At 38.5% G+C, this 14,936-nt stretch overlaps 1 protein-coding gene and 1 long non-coding RNA gene across 5 annotated transcripts in view; one reads left to right on the top strand and one right to left on the bottom strand.

Annotated features, from left to right (window-relative positions):
• Positions 1-14,936, bottom strand: part of LOC146452016 (uncharacterized) — a 50,583-nt gene that overhangs the window by 24,813 nt on the left and 10,834 nt on the right. The gene's annotated exons all lie outside the window — the stretch shown is intronic.
• The window catches only part of LOC146452017 (uncharacterized), a 96,244-nt gene that overhangs the window by 18,513 nt on the left and 62,795 nt on the right, over positions 1-14,936 (top strand). For all 4 annotated transcript variants that reach the window (XM_085098470.1, XM_085098471.1, XM_085098472.1 and 1 more), the window contains 14 exons: positions 222-412; positions 1,864-1,952; positions 3,472-3,585; positions 4,177-4,263; positions 4,989-5,216; positions 5,762-6,046; positions 6,671-6,859; positions 7,221-7,471; positions 8,101-8,197; positions 8,379-8,502; positions 9,432-9,628; positions 10,298-10,423; positions 11,241-11,438; positions 13,998-14,428. In XM_085098470.1, coding sequence (XP_084954596.1) covers positions 222-412; positions 1,864-1,952; positions 3,472-3,585; positions 4,177-4,263; positions 4,989-5,216; positions 5,762-6,046; positions 6,671-6,859; positions 7,221-7,471; positions 8,101-8,197; positions 8,379-8,502; positions 9,432-9,628; positions 10,298-10,423; positions 11,241-11,438; positions 13,998-14,428 — 2,607 coding nt within the window. The remainder of the gene's footprint in view (positions 1-221; positions 413-1,863; positions 1,953-3,471; positions 3,586-4,176; positions 4,264-4,988; positions 5,217-5,761; positions 6,047-6,670; positions 6,860-7,220; positions 7,472-8,100; positions 8,198-8,378; positions 8,503-9,431; positions 9,629-10,297; positions 10,424-11,240; positions 11,439-13,997; positions 14,429-14,936) is intronic.

The following is a 14,936-nucleotide window of genomic DNA, read 5'->3' on the forward strand; positions in this document are numbered from 1 at the left end:
TTGATGATAAATTATAGTAATGAAATGAAATAAGGATGCTTAGATAGTAGGTGTTGAAACCGATGCGGAAACACACAAATTGTGTAAAAATTTAGAACATTAAGTCCACTGTCATTGAGGACACATGGGAACAGTAAACCTCCAAGAGGTTCTCCGCTTGTTCAGTATTTAGAATCTTGCCAAAACCAAGTTCACCTTCTATTTGTTGTTTTTTCTGTTAGTTGCTCAGTGAAGAGTGATGCCCCTGCACCATGTGGAAGAGGGTTTTATGCCACAGAAGGAAGAACGTCCTGCAGTGAATGCCCTGTGGGATTTTTCTGTCCACTTCTCACGACTGTAACCCCTCAGGCGTGTACCCCTGGCTTTTATGCTAATGAATCAAAATCTGACAAATGTACTGAGTGTGACAGAGGTAAGGTGTTCCTTAGACTGACTTACTGAGTGTGTTCATGGCGGCCATACTGTAGGAGCAAAACAATAGAATGAGTTTCCTTTGGGAAATAAATTGTATTTTTATACATTTCCCCCAAATATCTTTTATTGTTTGGTTCCTCTTACATGGCCGCCACAAAAACACTCTATAACTTAGCTTTTATTATAGTTTACTATATAACACCAATGAAATACGAAATTTCTCTTCTCTTGTTAAAAAAACATTTTTCAACACTCGAAGAGAAATTTTGTATCTCCGTGTGGTCATCTAATATCCTCTATAACTCTCAAATATCCAATCTGACCACATGTAAGGAGAAGTCCTATACTGTAACCTACCTATAAAGTAGCTTGCACAACTTAATTACTTAGCTATGCTCAAGGACAAAAGAACTTGGGACAAAGCTATAAGCTGCAAATTTAGCGTGACCTTATTAAAGAAGCCTTCTTATTAGTTTACAATGCATTTTACTCTCCCGCACCCTCTCCCCCCCCCCTCCCCCCACCACCCCCAACACAATGTTCAAGTCTAATGTTCAAGGTTTTTTTTTTACACATGTTCAACATGGGGTGTTGAGGGTTAAGGGGAGTGGAGGTTGGGGAACAGATTTTTTTTTGTTTGAATGCACCAGTTTCTAGGGAAACATGTGTAGCAACCTACAATGCCCACCTTCTGGCACAGGGACAAAAACACAGGGACACCAGAACATCATAGAACATCAATACCAGACTAAAGCTGTCATATGCTGACTAGATTAGGTGTTAGTAGGCCTTGATTAAACCTAATCAGGCATTCGCAACCTAGTCTGAGATGGTTGGCTTAAGTATGGTGTTGTTCTGTGATGCTTGGGTTTCTTGTACCAGTACATATAGCCACTGACACCCACCATCCATCTCACTATGTATCTATGTATCCACTCATTGTGCAGTTCCAGAAAATATCCATACTCCCCCAACAGAAGGCAACCTGAGTGGAAGTCATCTTCAGAGTCAAGATGAGTTCCGAAGATGACTTACACTCAGGTTGTCGAAATGTCAATCAATGTCACCTCAAACAGTCCTTGTCAGGACTACACTCACCCAGATGATCATAATTATTTATGTACTTATGACATGACTCCTGGGTTCAACCCATTTACAAGGTGAATTTTCTTGATATTTTAATAACATCTTCCCAGCACTTTTGTAAGAAAAGTATGGGGACAAGATAGGAGAATTTATTCTTTGATATTAAGGGTTAAAGGGTTCATAATGAAACCCTTGCTTCCTTATTTACCCAACCATTCAACATCTTTCCCATCAACCCACTCATTTACTTCAATGTCTGTCTAACTATCTGACTGTGGACCTAACTGTCTGCCTACTTAGTTTCCAAACATATTGAATGGTTACATACTGGTAGTTACAAGGGTTTGGTTTCCTAAATCACAGGATACAGATGCCCAGATGCCACACAACCACCAGAGGAATGTCCTAAAGGTTATTTCAGTTCAGCAAAGGCACAGACTGCCTGCACTCAGGTAATTAAGCAATACTGTCATGAAGTTTAAAGAAACTGCTACAAGGTTGTTAGCTATTGTGGTTTGTTGTGTGCTAATTTCTTTGGAATCTTTTGACGTTTCACAGTCATTCTCAAACTCATTAATAATTCATCAAGAGAAAACAAAGAAATCACTACCGTGACCGTGGTTTGGATATGTGATCCTAATTACCATAAACTTTTGCCAACTTCAGCCTTGAATTTCTCCAAGAATTATTGATCATTTGAGAAGCCATATCAAACACTCAAAAGTGTGTTTCATCAGATATCCAAACACCTCGAAGTCGTTTAAAAAAACTCGGCTGTGCCTCGTTTTTTCAACCTATTTCTCAGTGTTTGGATATCTGATGAAACACACCTCCTCGTGTTTGATATATTACGTGAAACATGTCACTTTGAATGGCAAAAAAACATATTTGAATCGATGAAATCATTAAATAATGGTTCAGTCTGTTAACAATTACCCTACGAATGTACAGAAACTAGTACATGTATGAATTCTCTTTGGCTGCGGATGGTGAGGATGGAAATGGATTGCAAATGCCAATTTTTTCAAGAACTTGCTTTGTATTCTTAATTTTACAATAACTGTCCAAATTCTCGTGCGCTGATTGGCTCGTAGCTATTGTCTATAAGAGTACAGACAATAAAAATGACGTCAGATGTAACGCGCGCGCTTTCTCAACGAAAAAAATAGCCAATTCCGCTCGTACTTTTTCCATGTTATTGTAAAAAACAAATCGACGGCAGTTTTCTATGGTCCGTACTCTTATAGACCATAAAATGACGCCATAAAATGTCCAAAACTTGGCAGTGAAACCACTCGCCTGCGGCTCGTGGTTCCACTTGAGTTTTGAACATTTTTGACGTCATTTTATGGTCTATAAGAGTATGGACCATAGAAAACTGCCGTCGATTTGTTAATTAGAGACGTCGCTAAAAACTGATTGTAGTTTGCTCTTCCTCAGCGAAATCTCTTATTATAACATTATCTTTCCTTCTCGTGCTCTAAGAGCAGTTTTATGTTAGAGAAAAGATTCTATGTCAAATATTTGAAGTAATAGATCAAACACGAGGAAGAGTGTTTCCTCCGATTTCCGAACACCGAGAAGTAGGTTGGAAAAACGAGGCGCAGCCGAGTTTTTTTAACCAACTTCGAGGTGTTTGGAAATAGGAGGAAACACTCTTTCGAGTGTTTGATGTAGCTTCTCAAACTATTGATAATTCTTGGAGAAATTTGAAGCAAAAATTCACAAAATTTTATGATAATTAAGATCGTATTTCCAAACCTCCTTCACGGTAGTGATTTGCTTTGTTTTCTCTTCATGAATTATTAATGAGACTTTTAGAAGAATTTTGACCAAAACACAGTAATTAGTGCTCCTTTAAGGCAGGGTTGTGTATTTAACAGTGGCAAAAATGCATATTTACCTTATTGCATTTTCCAAGATTTGTGCCGAAAATCATTACTGGTATTCTGTTTTTTCTCTTTCTTTAAGTGTGCACCAGGATACTACAATGTGCAGACAGCACAGCCATCTTGTCAAGAATGCCCTGCGGGGAGCCGATGTCCTCTGACGGACAGCCCACCAGTGCCCTGTCTAGATGGTCAGGTAAAAACAAGGATTTAATATTGTTTCATAAGTGCCTGTGCATCCCAGATCGATTTGGAATTTGCAAGTGTTTTTATTTTTGTGGAGGGAGGAAAACCGGAGAACCCAGAGAAAAGCAGAGCGGAGCAGGGACGAGAACCAACGACAAACTCAACCCACATATGATGCTAATGCCAGGAATCTAATGAGGCCTAGTGGGAGGCCTAATCTAGTGGGAGGCACTTGTTGTCGCAACTGCACCATCCCTGCTCCCTGCTGGAAAACATGATTCTTACCATTGCCTGTGTCTGCTTGTCATGCTCATGTTGTGCTAATCATTGTAAATGGCATCAGTAATAGTGTAAATGGTTTGAACCCAGGAATCATGTTACAACTACATAAATTATGATCATCCAGGTGAGTGTAGTCCTGAGAAGAATCATTAGAGGCATCAGTCAATGTCCCCTCAAACAGTCCTTCTCAGGACTACACTCACCTGCATGATCATAATTTACATACTTATGACATTAGTAATGTCTTAATTCCATCATGGCTTCTCCTTGTGCCATTTGAAAACAATTTGTGTAGCAAGTAACTTTTTTGTTGTTGCAGTATTCTCCAGTTGCATCAACAGAGTGTTTCTCTTGCCCTGCTGGACAGATCTGTTCTGATCCTTCAAGTCCACCTTTGACTTGCAATGTGAGTATTATTAGGTTTTAATGTGGCTAAAAGTAATTTAGGCAAAGTTATAGTTGATCAAGACAGTGCCCGTCGGCGGTTTCCTTTTCTCGCAGCTTGGGGGTGACCTTTGAGCTTTCTGCTGAGGGCACCTTATGGTTTGCTTTGTATTTGCTTGCTTGCTGGCCTGTGAGTATTTTGCTGGCTTTATTTTCAAGCCTTTTTCACTCTCCACCCTCCCTTTGGTAAGCATTGAGTTTGGTAAGTATTCCACAGCTTGGGTTCAGTGTGACGGTGCCTTTGGTGATGGCCGCTCCCAGGGTTGCCATGGATACCTCCTTCTCCATGCCTGATTGCTGCCTGCCTTCACCAACCTTTTTAGGCAGCAGCTCCCAAGCTCATTTATTGTTGTTGAGTTTAAACTATGGCTACGTAGTTCTTCTTCGTAACATTTCAAAAAGAGTTTCTCTCTGGCAATGTGCCTTGACACTCACAGCAATTCACCATTGCATTAAAGCACTGGCTGGCAAAATTCTGGATATTATTATTAGCTATCAGCACAAAAAATGGGACTTCCAAATTGACACTTGACTGTATACCCAACTTACACCCTTCCCTTTAATTTTTTCTGAGAACTTCACAAATGTAATGGAATGCTAGCATTCTCGGACATGTATTTTATGAAATTAACGTTGCTTCCCCTCTGACAAATTAGTTTTGTATAAAATCTCTTCTTGTCTCACCAGGTTGGTACTTACAGCAATGGATCTCACTGCAACCCTTGTATCATTGGCCATTACTGTCCCTCACCGCTCAATGCCCCTCAGCCATGCCCACAGGGCAGCTATGCTAATGTGACTGGTGCAGTTAGCTGCAAGGCCTGTGATGCAGGATATTCTTGTCTAAACCCATCCAGCACTCCTGTACCTTGTGCGGCGGGAGAATACAGTATTTCTGGACAAACAACATGTACTGTAAGTATATACCAAGCCCTAAAAGTTGGGGGTGGGGGGGGGGGGTGGGGGTGCAGGTATGTCCAGTACCAAATGGTATTGGTTTTGAGCCGTTTTGGTCTGAAATAGCTTGATTTTAACCTTTTTGTTCTGAACATAGGACACCTGGCACACTTCTGGGTACAGCATGTAGTTGTTTAATTTTATTTTTAGCATAATCTATTCTTTAAGATCAGACATCCAGAGATTGTGCAAGTCCCGAAAACAAAATGTAAATCCTTTGGAAACTGAGCATTAGCACATTCAGTGAGGGCCATTGTTATAGAATGCCCTACCTTAATTTTGGAACTAAGATGCCTGTCAAACATTGACTGTTTTAATTAAGAAACATCTTAAAACTTTCCGTTGCAGGAATTTAGAGCTTTCAGAACTGAATAATTTTTTTTAGATTGTAAATTAGGAAGTGCTTTAGAATATTTTAAATTCTTTAGAAATTTTAATTATTACTTTTATTCATTAGTTGTTCAATTTTTTCTGTTAAGTAATGTTTTGTTTCCATCAATCAGAAATGTCCAGATGGCAGATTCAGTCTTGGTGCGGCATCAGTATGCCATATTTGCCCTGCTGGTCGTTCCTGTATGAATGGCTCTGCTCCCATTTCTCCTACTGAGTGCAATGCAGGAACATACAGCCCCCCAGGGGTAGGGATTTGCCATGCGTGTCCTTTGGGAACACATGCTAGTGGAGGAGCATCGTTTTGCTCCCCTTGTCCTGCAGGGCACTCTTGCAATGACCCAAGTCAGCCTCCTGTAGCTTGTACCTCATCAGAATATTGGAACAATGGTGGAGAGGTATGGTTATTGTGTTCATCATTACTATGTTACTCTGCGAGAGTGTTTTATGTTTAGGTATGGTTGAGCATGCTTCCTCTTTTAATTTATTGTAACCAGGAAGCAACCATAAAGTGCAGACTGTTGAAAGGGGAACTCATGAGGTTGTCGCTATACAAAAACAATTTCCCTCCCACAAAATTTAAAAGATCTAAAAATTGACAAAATTTTTGTGGGTAAGCAGATGGTGAGGAGTGAAATTATTTCAGTGAAAGGCTCAGGAAATTATCAGAATTTTCACAAAATGAGATGAAAGTATTTCCTAATTTCACAACTATACCATTTGATTGCCTTTAGTATCATAGGTGACAATTTAGTTTTGACTTGTTTATTGTTTCAAGAAATGTTGTCATAGCAATATTCATTATTGTGTGAAGTTCAGGTGTGAGATTTTGTTTCAAAAATAAGGAGTAATTTGTCACCCATAATTATATAAATGAAATATGTTATGCCACACTGGCAGCTTGGCTCTGGCTAAATGCCAGTTTCCTTCTCCCTAATAATTTTATGAACCAGTTAGTAAAAGCATAGACTTACGTAAAACCAAAAACATTCTTCATCTCAATGATTGTTTAATTTTTGCAGATTCCGCGATGCGCTCCCTGTCCTGCTGGATACAGCTGTGCGAACATCACACAGCCTCCGGTGCCCTGTGCAGCTGGGTTCTATTCCCTTCAAGGTGCCGCATCTTGTACAGAATGTGAAGCTGGACAAGCCTGTACCGACCCCGCCCAGTCACCAAAACACTGTCCAAGTGGAACTTACAGCCAGAAGGTTATTATTATTATTATTATTATTATTATTATTATTATTATTATTATTATTATTATTATTATTTTTGCTGTTGTTCCTTCTCTGTCCCTTGTTCAAATCCTTTGCTGGCCAACTGATCAACCCCTCTTCAGTTAATAAGGTTAAAAATTGTTTTAATTTTTTTTTTTTTGTAATATTTCTTTTAGTTATAGTTGTCCCAGTTAGTACTGAGGTGGTAAATACTTTGAAACCTTATGTAATGAAACAGGATTGGCATTAAGCTTTGTAAATGCAACGTTTAGCTTTGTCTAAAAAGTTTTAATATGTTATTTTTGTAAGAATACTGGATGAAAAGTTAATGAAATAACAATCTTTTCATTAGGGTGCCACGTCATGCAGACATTGTCCTGCTGGATACAGCTGTCCCACTCCTAGCTCGTCGATCGCTGCTTGTGCAGCAGGCAGTTTCTCTGTGCGAGGTCAAGCAAACTGCACTGTATGTCCTATTGGATACATGTGCCCCTCACCAAAACAAAGGGCTGTGCGCTGTCCATTTGGCACAACAACATTTGGTGAGGCAGGAAAACAAACCTGCAGCGATTGTCCTGCTGGATCTAAGTGTCCCAACCCAGAGTAAGTGTTGTTAACCCTTTAACGCCCTAATATCAAGGAACAAATTCTCCTATGCTGTCTTCACACTTTCCTGATAAAAGTGCAGGGGAGAAGTTATTAAAATAGCAAGAACGTTCACCTTGGGTGATCACATCCTTAATTCTTATAACACTGGTGTTGAATAAGCATTGCTATTACAAGGAGAAATTTGATGCTGATCACTGTTAGGGTTTAAAGGGTTAAGGTACAGATAATAATAACAAACGTTGAACTTCTTTATTGTGGTCAGTCACAGAGATACAAGGTGAGAGTGGATGGTGGCATATGCATTGTGGTCAGTTGACTAATAATATATTTTTAGAGGTAGATGGTATGCGAGGTTTGTCCTATTTGGTGAGACCTTTAATGCATGTCCACATTAATTTGTTTGCATATTACCCTACTTATTTATAGACTGGAGCTAGGGTCTGTAATGGGACATTGATGTCCTCATTCATGGCATTTGCAGTTGGTATTAATCAGTTCACTTTAAATTGGTTGAACAACATTTAGAAAATAAATAATGCTTAAATATAGTTTTTCAACCCACCAGCTCATTGTAAAGCCTGCAGTCTAACTTGAAACTATTTTGTTGAATATTTGGTTTTCAGGTCAAATGCAACAGCCTGTTTGAACGGCTCATATAGTGTTGGCAAGTCAGTGCGATGTTTGACCTGCCCTGCTGGTCATAAATGTCCAACCACAGATGTAAGTGACGTCATTACAGCATTTGGGTATTCCTTTTACATTTGTCACCATGCATCAATTTCCAACCTTCATAAAATAGTAAACAATTTGTAGTTAGCAGCATCATTTGCTTGTAAGATGGATGACTTAGTCCCCGGCCCTTAAATGCACAAGAAATTTTGATGCTTTGTATCCCACACAGGCATACCCAATCCCTTGTGATCCAGGTCAATATGCGCTCGCTGGTAGCCTGGTCTGCATAGACTGTCCAGCGGGAATGGAGTGCCCTTCAACTCAACAGCAGCCTACAAGGCAGTGCGAACCAGGTGTGTTGATTGATGGTTCTATTTGTTTCTTGCTCATTTCATACTCTTTTAAGTATAAGTTTAAGTTTTTATCTCCTGAGATTCTCTCAGTGAGTGTAAATCAACTTAATTATAATTATATCTCTCAATTAGTATGCGCGGTGTGATTGGTCAATTTTGCTGGCCATATTTCACTGTACAGCCTGCTAATTAAATTTGAAAGTTTCCTTTCCTGTGCACTCGTTTAACATCAGAGATATAATAAATATCTTAGTTAATTACCAACCTTGTTTTTGTGGTCTGTACTGTAAGTTACAGATGCTCATTTTTTTCCTGTTGAGTTATTAATGGCCCCTTGTACTTCGTACTTGGGCCATAAATCAGCAGAAAAACTCGGTCTGTAACGAACAGTACAGGCTTGGAACTTGGTTAGTAACAGGTATATATTTTTTAAATTGCCACTTGGAAGAAAGATGAAAGAATTAGTGCTGTTCAGTGGCTATCACTTGAATGTCACACTTTAGGATTTTAGCAATAGGCCATTTCAGGATTGCTTTGAAACTCAGATTACGAAAGCAAGGGTGAGTGCAAAACGCTTCATGCGAAAATAAGTATTGTTTGCATATAAATGAATACTTACTGTATTTTCAAACTTAATGCATGAATTAAGCCTCGTTTTCATAATGAGGTTCAAAGCAACTCAGAAATGGCCTATTAAAACCACCTGTTACAGTGTAATAAACAGCCCCACATGAAATTACCTCTTCGTTAGTTTCCACATATAAATGGTTTAAGATTTCACTGAAAACTCGGAACCCCACACTCAACGTAATAAATGGCACCAAAGAAAAGCAATGCTTTACAGGTTTCAGTTTAGACTCAAAATTAGTACCAACTTGTACAGTCAGTATAAATCCAGCTTAACCTGTCCTTGTTTTCTCTTTTCCTAGGAACGTATTCTGTTGGAAAAGCCCAGGCTTGTACTACTTGCCCAGAGGGCAAGTTCTGTCCATCAACTAATACCTCCACAGAGACAGCCTGTGATGCTGGAACATTTTCTACGGGTCGCCAGGAACGCTGTACTCCGTGTCCCAGCGGGAGGAAGTGTCCTAACAAGGATGGAACTGGAAACGTAAAATGCCTGCCGGTATGTGCCTTGCTTATTGTGGTGTATGGCATCATTTATAATCCCATATTAAAAAATATATAATACCATATTTCTTTGTGTTAGCCTCCGTGAAAATTATCCAATAAGGAACTGCATGTGCCAATTTGTTCATCTTTTTTTCAAGATAAGAAAATTAAGTTTACTGTGTTAAATGTCATGCTAGCATTAAATATCATGCCATTTAGTTTACCAGCCAAGGTTTGAAGGTCTTTCATTGAAGATATGTGCAGCAGGTTGTTGATTGGTGATATTTGAAAGCTTGCCATATTGTTAGTCTGTTCAACTGATTGAGTGTATTGTATTATTGGTGATGATGATGATGATGATGATGACGACGACGAAAAGGCTGATGATGGTGACATTATTAGTGATGATATTGTGGCGATGGTGATGATGATGATGGTGATAGCCATGGTAATCTGTGATGATGATGATCATGATGATGAATTAATTACTATGAACTATGCTGATGGTGTTAGTAGTGGTGATAATGGTGCTGATAGTGACGATGACAGTGACAGTGAAGATACTGCTAATGATGATCATGAAAATGTTGATTATTGGTGATGGTGGTCATGTCTGTGATACTGATGGTGATTTGTATTTACTTGTGTTGTTGTTGTTATTATTTTTTCTCTGTCTCTTCAGGGAACCTACTCTGTTGGTAGCCAGGAAACTTGTACCCCTTGCCCAGCGGGCAAGGCGTGTCCAAACACTCATTCCAATGACAGCGTCACTTGTTTACCAGGACAGTATTCAGTGGGATCACAAACTGTATGTCACCACCTTATTTTTCTTTTCTTTTCTTTTTGTTTAAAACAAAACTTTGCATGAAAGTGTTTAAGCATGCTCACAGTTAAATGAAAAGATTGCTTTTCAAAAATAAAAATGACAAACTAAGATTGTTTACATGGAAAAGGGTGCCATACATGTATGACAGAATTTTGGAAATATTATGTGTTCATTTTTGTGGCCTGTTATATTGACAAAGTTATACTGGCAAAGGGGCTTCATGCCCTGAAGATGTTTGTGAAATTTTTTAACAATTTTTAAATGCTTTTTCATTGAACTATGACCGAGTTTTGTAGTGCTTATGCCAGCTGTACTAGCTGCCGCACTAAAGATGTCATTCATGCTGCTGCCTTGTGTAGTTCCAGAAAATATTCATACTCCCTCCACGGATGGTTTTTTGTTTTGCAACCCCCACTCCCCCAGGAAATTCCAGTTTAGGTACATACTTTGCTTCTACAATTTTGGCTTTTAAGACCCCTCTCCCCTTAGGAATTTTCAATGACCTTCTAAGGACTGGGTATGGACTTTTTTGGGAACTGCACATTTATACTCTTGATGGAGGATCCAGTATTTGATCAAATTTGTACAGGAGGGAGGAGGGAGGGGGGCAGATTGAAAGTGTTTTGGAATGTAAGAACATTTGTCCATTCAGGCTTTATTTCTGACAAAAAGATGGGGAGGGGAGGGTGGCAGCTAGCTCCCCAGGCTACAACCCTAGATCCACTTGTGGATTAATTCAAATTATATATGAAGTAGGAACTTGGTGCTGAAATGTCCAACGGTCTGATTTCTTTTGCAGTATTGCACTGTATGTCCACCAGGTTATCATTGTCCCAGCACTACATCAAGCCAGGAGATTGAATGCCCAGATGGCACGTACAGTAAGGGAGGACAGCAAAACTGTACTGACTGCCGAGCAGGCTATGCTTGTCCGTCCAAGACTGATGACTTCCGAGTTCAGTGCTCTGCTGGCTATTACACTCTAGGGAATTCTCAGGTATGCCCTTTAATTAAGTATTTTTAATATTAACTATTAAAAAAATTCTTTGTGTCAAAGTACCAGAGGAAAGTGCAATTTTGTTTATTCAATAACTCTTATTTCAATGGTCACATTTTAAGTTTTGACATAGATTGATGATCAAAAGATAGTGTGCTGTTTTGCATGATTGAAGGGTATTAAATACTGGAAGCAAAAAATTTTCTCATTAATATTTGTATCATCTACTCAACTACATGTATAAAATGAATTTAATTCAGTTGTAGCTGTTTTGTTCCCAGGGTCGACATCAGTAAATTCCACTTATGGAAAGTATTTGATAATAATGGAAGTGCAACTGTAAATAACCTTTATATTGGTTGAATGCAATTTAACGTACAGGCTGTAGTTAACAACAAAGAGCGCTAGTGTTGCTCCATGACCAGCTGTGTCTCTTTGGGCGCATGCGCCAGGATTTCACTTGCTTTCGAGGGCCTGGGGGCTCATGGCTGGTTTGCCAGGATTTGCCAGCCATGGGAGCAGTCTCTAGGAGCTGACTGCCAATAATTATTAATAGTGGAAGCTCCTGGATATCTCAGGCAACCAACTTCCACTTAGTGATACGGTTGTTAAATGTCATTTTGTGTAAAATGGCTCCAGCTGTTACAATATTCTTCATTAATTTTACATATTTCATCATTTCTGATTGTTTAAAATTCTTGCCAACAGCTTTAATTTCATTTGAATGCTTTTGAGGCTTTCATCCAATTAAAAGTGCCTTAAATTTTTGTTTGTAATTACCAGTAAAAGCTGTTGATAAATTTATGCTTTTAAGCTCTATATGTTTCAGAATATTTTTTGCTATGTTGTATAATTTTACTTTACTTTATGTACATAAAAAGCAGTTAAGTGTTACCCACTTAATGAAAGCTCTTTAACTATTGACATTGAAAGCTTTTAAATTAAACTAATAAATGCTCTTAAAATGCAAACGTTTTGTTTTGTTAGCAGCAAGGCGGGGGATTAAATGCTCCTGCAAAATCTGGTGTGAGTATATAAACAGCAATAAATTAAAACTAAAAAGCATGCAATATGTGAAACCTTAAATTTATGTCAAGAATTAAGTAAGAGAATATAATATACTTATTAATGGTAACAAACCATAAATGTCCCAGTTATATGTATTAAATAATTGTCCAAAATTAATCAATGATTAATATTTTTGTCATTAGCTGTCAATTAAAAAATAAATGTTATCAAACAAGGCCATAACTTTGTAATAAAAAAAGGTGAAAAAGCTGTATTTTGATGTCATCATAGCTAAAAAGGATGATAAACAGAACTTAATATGTACAAAAAAGGTGGCAAAAATTGTGCTAAATTAATTTTGAATTTCATTTGACTATTCTGTAATGTTTTTACATACATGTCCTCCATTATAAGACGCTTCTAAGTCAAAAATCCCTTCAACAGCAAACCTATGAAGTCCTCCAACCCTTTCACACTCGAAATATCTGTCAGTGAATGGTAATTAACCACATTCAAGATTTCTGTGTTTTGAAGGAATTAATAAAAAAAACCCAATTATTTATCCAAGTTAAAAGCCGGGTATAAAGCATATGCATCTACATATTGTTGTGGTGGAAGAGCTGTTAATTCCTCTCACTTGGTCAGCTGAGGCATTTTCAGTTTCTGCCTTTGAGGGTACTATATCTTCAGTAGCTTTCCGATTGAGAGAGGTGTCCAGTTCAGAGAGTGTCGCCCAAGGGATATTCACTATGGAGAGCATCTAAATGAAATTGTCCCTGTAATAGGCCATTTTACAGTTGTGTGCTTAGTGACCTGGTCTTGAATTGGAAGCGAGGCTGGGGTTGACCTTGTTTTGATACAGACCTCACTGCTTTTCATATGTAAATGCAAATAGTTAGCATAAGAACAGTGTGATCTGCATATGAAAAGCAGTGAGGTTTGTATCAAAACAAGGTCACCCCCAGCCTCGCTTAGAATCAAAGACCAGGTCACTTAGCAAACAACTGTAAAATGGACTATTAGAGAAGTTTCCACTAAAAGGTCAGAGGTTTCTTCATAGCAAATATGTTCCAGAGAGCTGAATAGTGACATCCCAAAAAATTGAACATGTGGATCGAGTTAAATGGAATGTGTAAAAGACATTCTCTTTCCGAAAATTTTAGCTCCTTGTTTCAATTTGCAGCTGACATATTTAACTCCTAATTTCTGGCTACAAATCTCTCCAATCTTTGATGAGGAAACGAACTTCACTAGAAATGATTTACACATTTACTAATAGAACCAGTGCTCAATTAAACAGATTTTTCCAAGGAAAATATGACTTAGAAGTACCCATTTCTTAGCCATGAATTGCAATTAGGAGCTAATGTTTGGCAGGTGGACATTTACTCATGATTCTCTTTCTGATTTGTAAATGCTTCATATCATCAAATTCCATAATTTCACAAATTAATTTTGTTGGTGTCAACACTTCAGTACTCTTTTAAAAGGAACTGCCTGAAACTTTATGTCTGAGCTTTTTGTAAGAGGCCATTCTTGTTATTTTCACAGGCCTGCATCCCATGTCCTGCTGGTTCATTCTGCCCAAACATCACAGCCTCGCCCATCCCATGTCCAGATGGATCTTACAGCTTAGGTTTTGCTACTATTTGCACTGAGTGCCCAGCTGGTCACTACTGTGAGACTAACCGCAAAAACTCTGTTCCACTTCCTTGTCCTGCTGGTCATTACAGCAACAAATCAGCAGTCGTGTGTGCAGATTGCAGTGCTGGATATGCTTGTAAGGGTTCAGATATTTCTCCAACACCACCCTCTGGTCTATGCCCAGTGGGTTTTTACTGTCCTGATGGTTTGCAAGAAGTTGCTTGCCCATCAGGTACATTTGGAAACATAACTGGTGCGGCAAGTCAAGCTGGAGGATGTCCAACATGTCCTGCCGGATATTTCTGCCCTGCGGCAACCAGAGGTTATCCAACTCACAGGTTTGTGTAAGATTAATTTAATTCCAGACTAGTTTGACAAGTTTTCTTTAAAGTGCCCCTGGGATGAAAATTTCATTTTCCATCTTTTTGTATTTTCGTGTAGAATATGACCTTCTTACTCATGTTACCAAATTTCAATCCTTTATGGCGATTGGAAGTAATTTTTTTTTTAGCTTTTTATTCAAGATTTCACGGCCGCCATTACTTGGCCTTGTTCCAGAAGTTAAGGCTCAAATTACAGCAAGTGACGTCATTGGCTCAACACAAAAAATTCTACATGGCTAATTTTCATATGGATTCTACTTCATAAACTGTATTCTGCTGTTATTTAGTTCGCAATAACAGCAGAATACAGTTTATGAAGTAGAATCCATATGAAAATTAGCCATGTGGAATTTTTCATGTTGAGCCAATGACGCCACTTCCTGTAATTTGAGCCTTAACTTCCGGAACAAGGCCAAGTAATGGTGGCCGTGAAATCTCGAATAAAAAGCTTAAAAAAAATACT

Source organism: Pavona decussata, unplaced genomic scaffold (assembly GCF_977016875.1).
Source record: "Pavona decussata unplaced genomic scaffold, jaPavDecu1.1 SCAFFOLD_381, whole genome shotgun sequence".
In the NCBI taxonomy this organism is placed as follows: domain Eukaryota; kingdom Metazoa; phylum Cnidaria; class Anthozoa; order Scleractinia; family Agariciidae; genus Pavona; species Pavona decussata.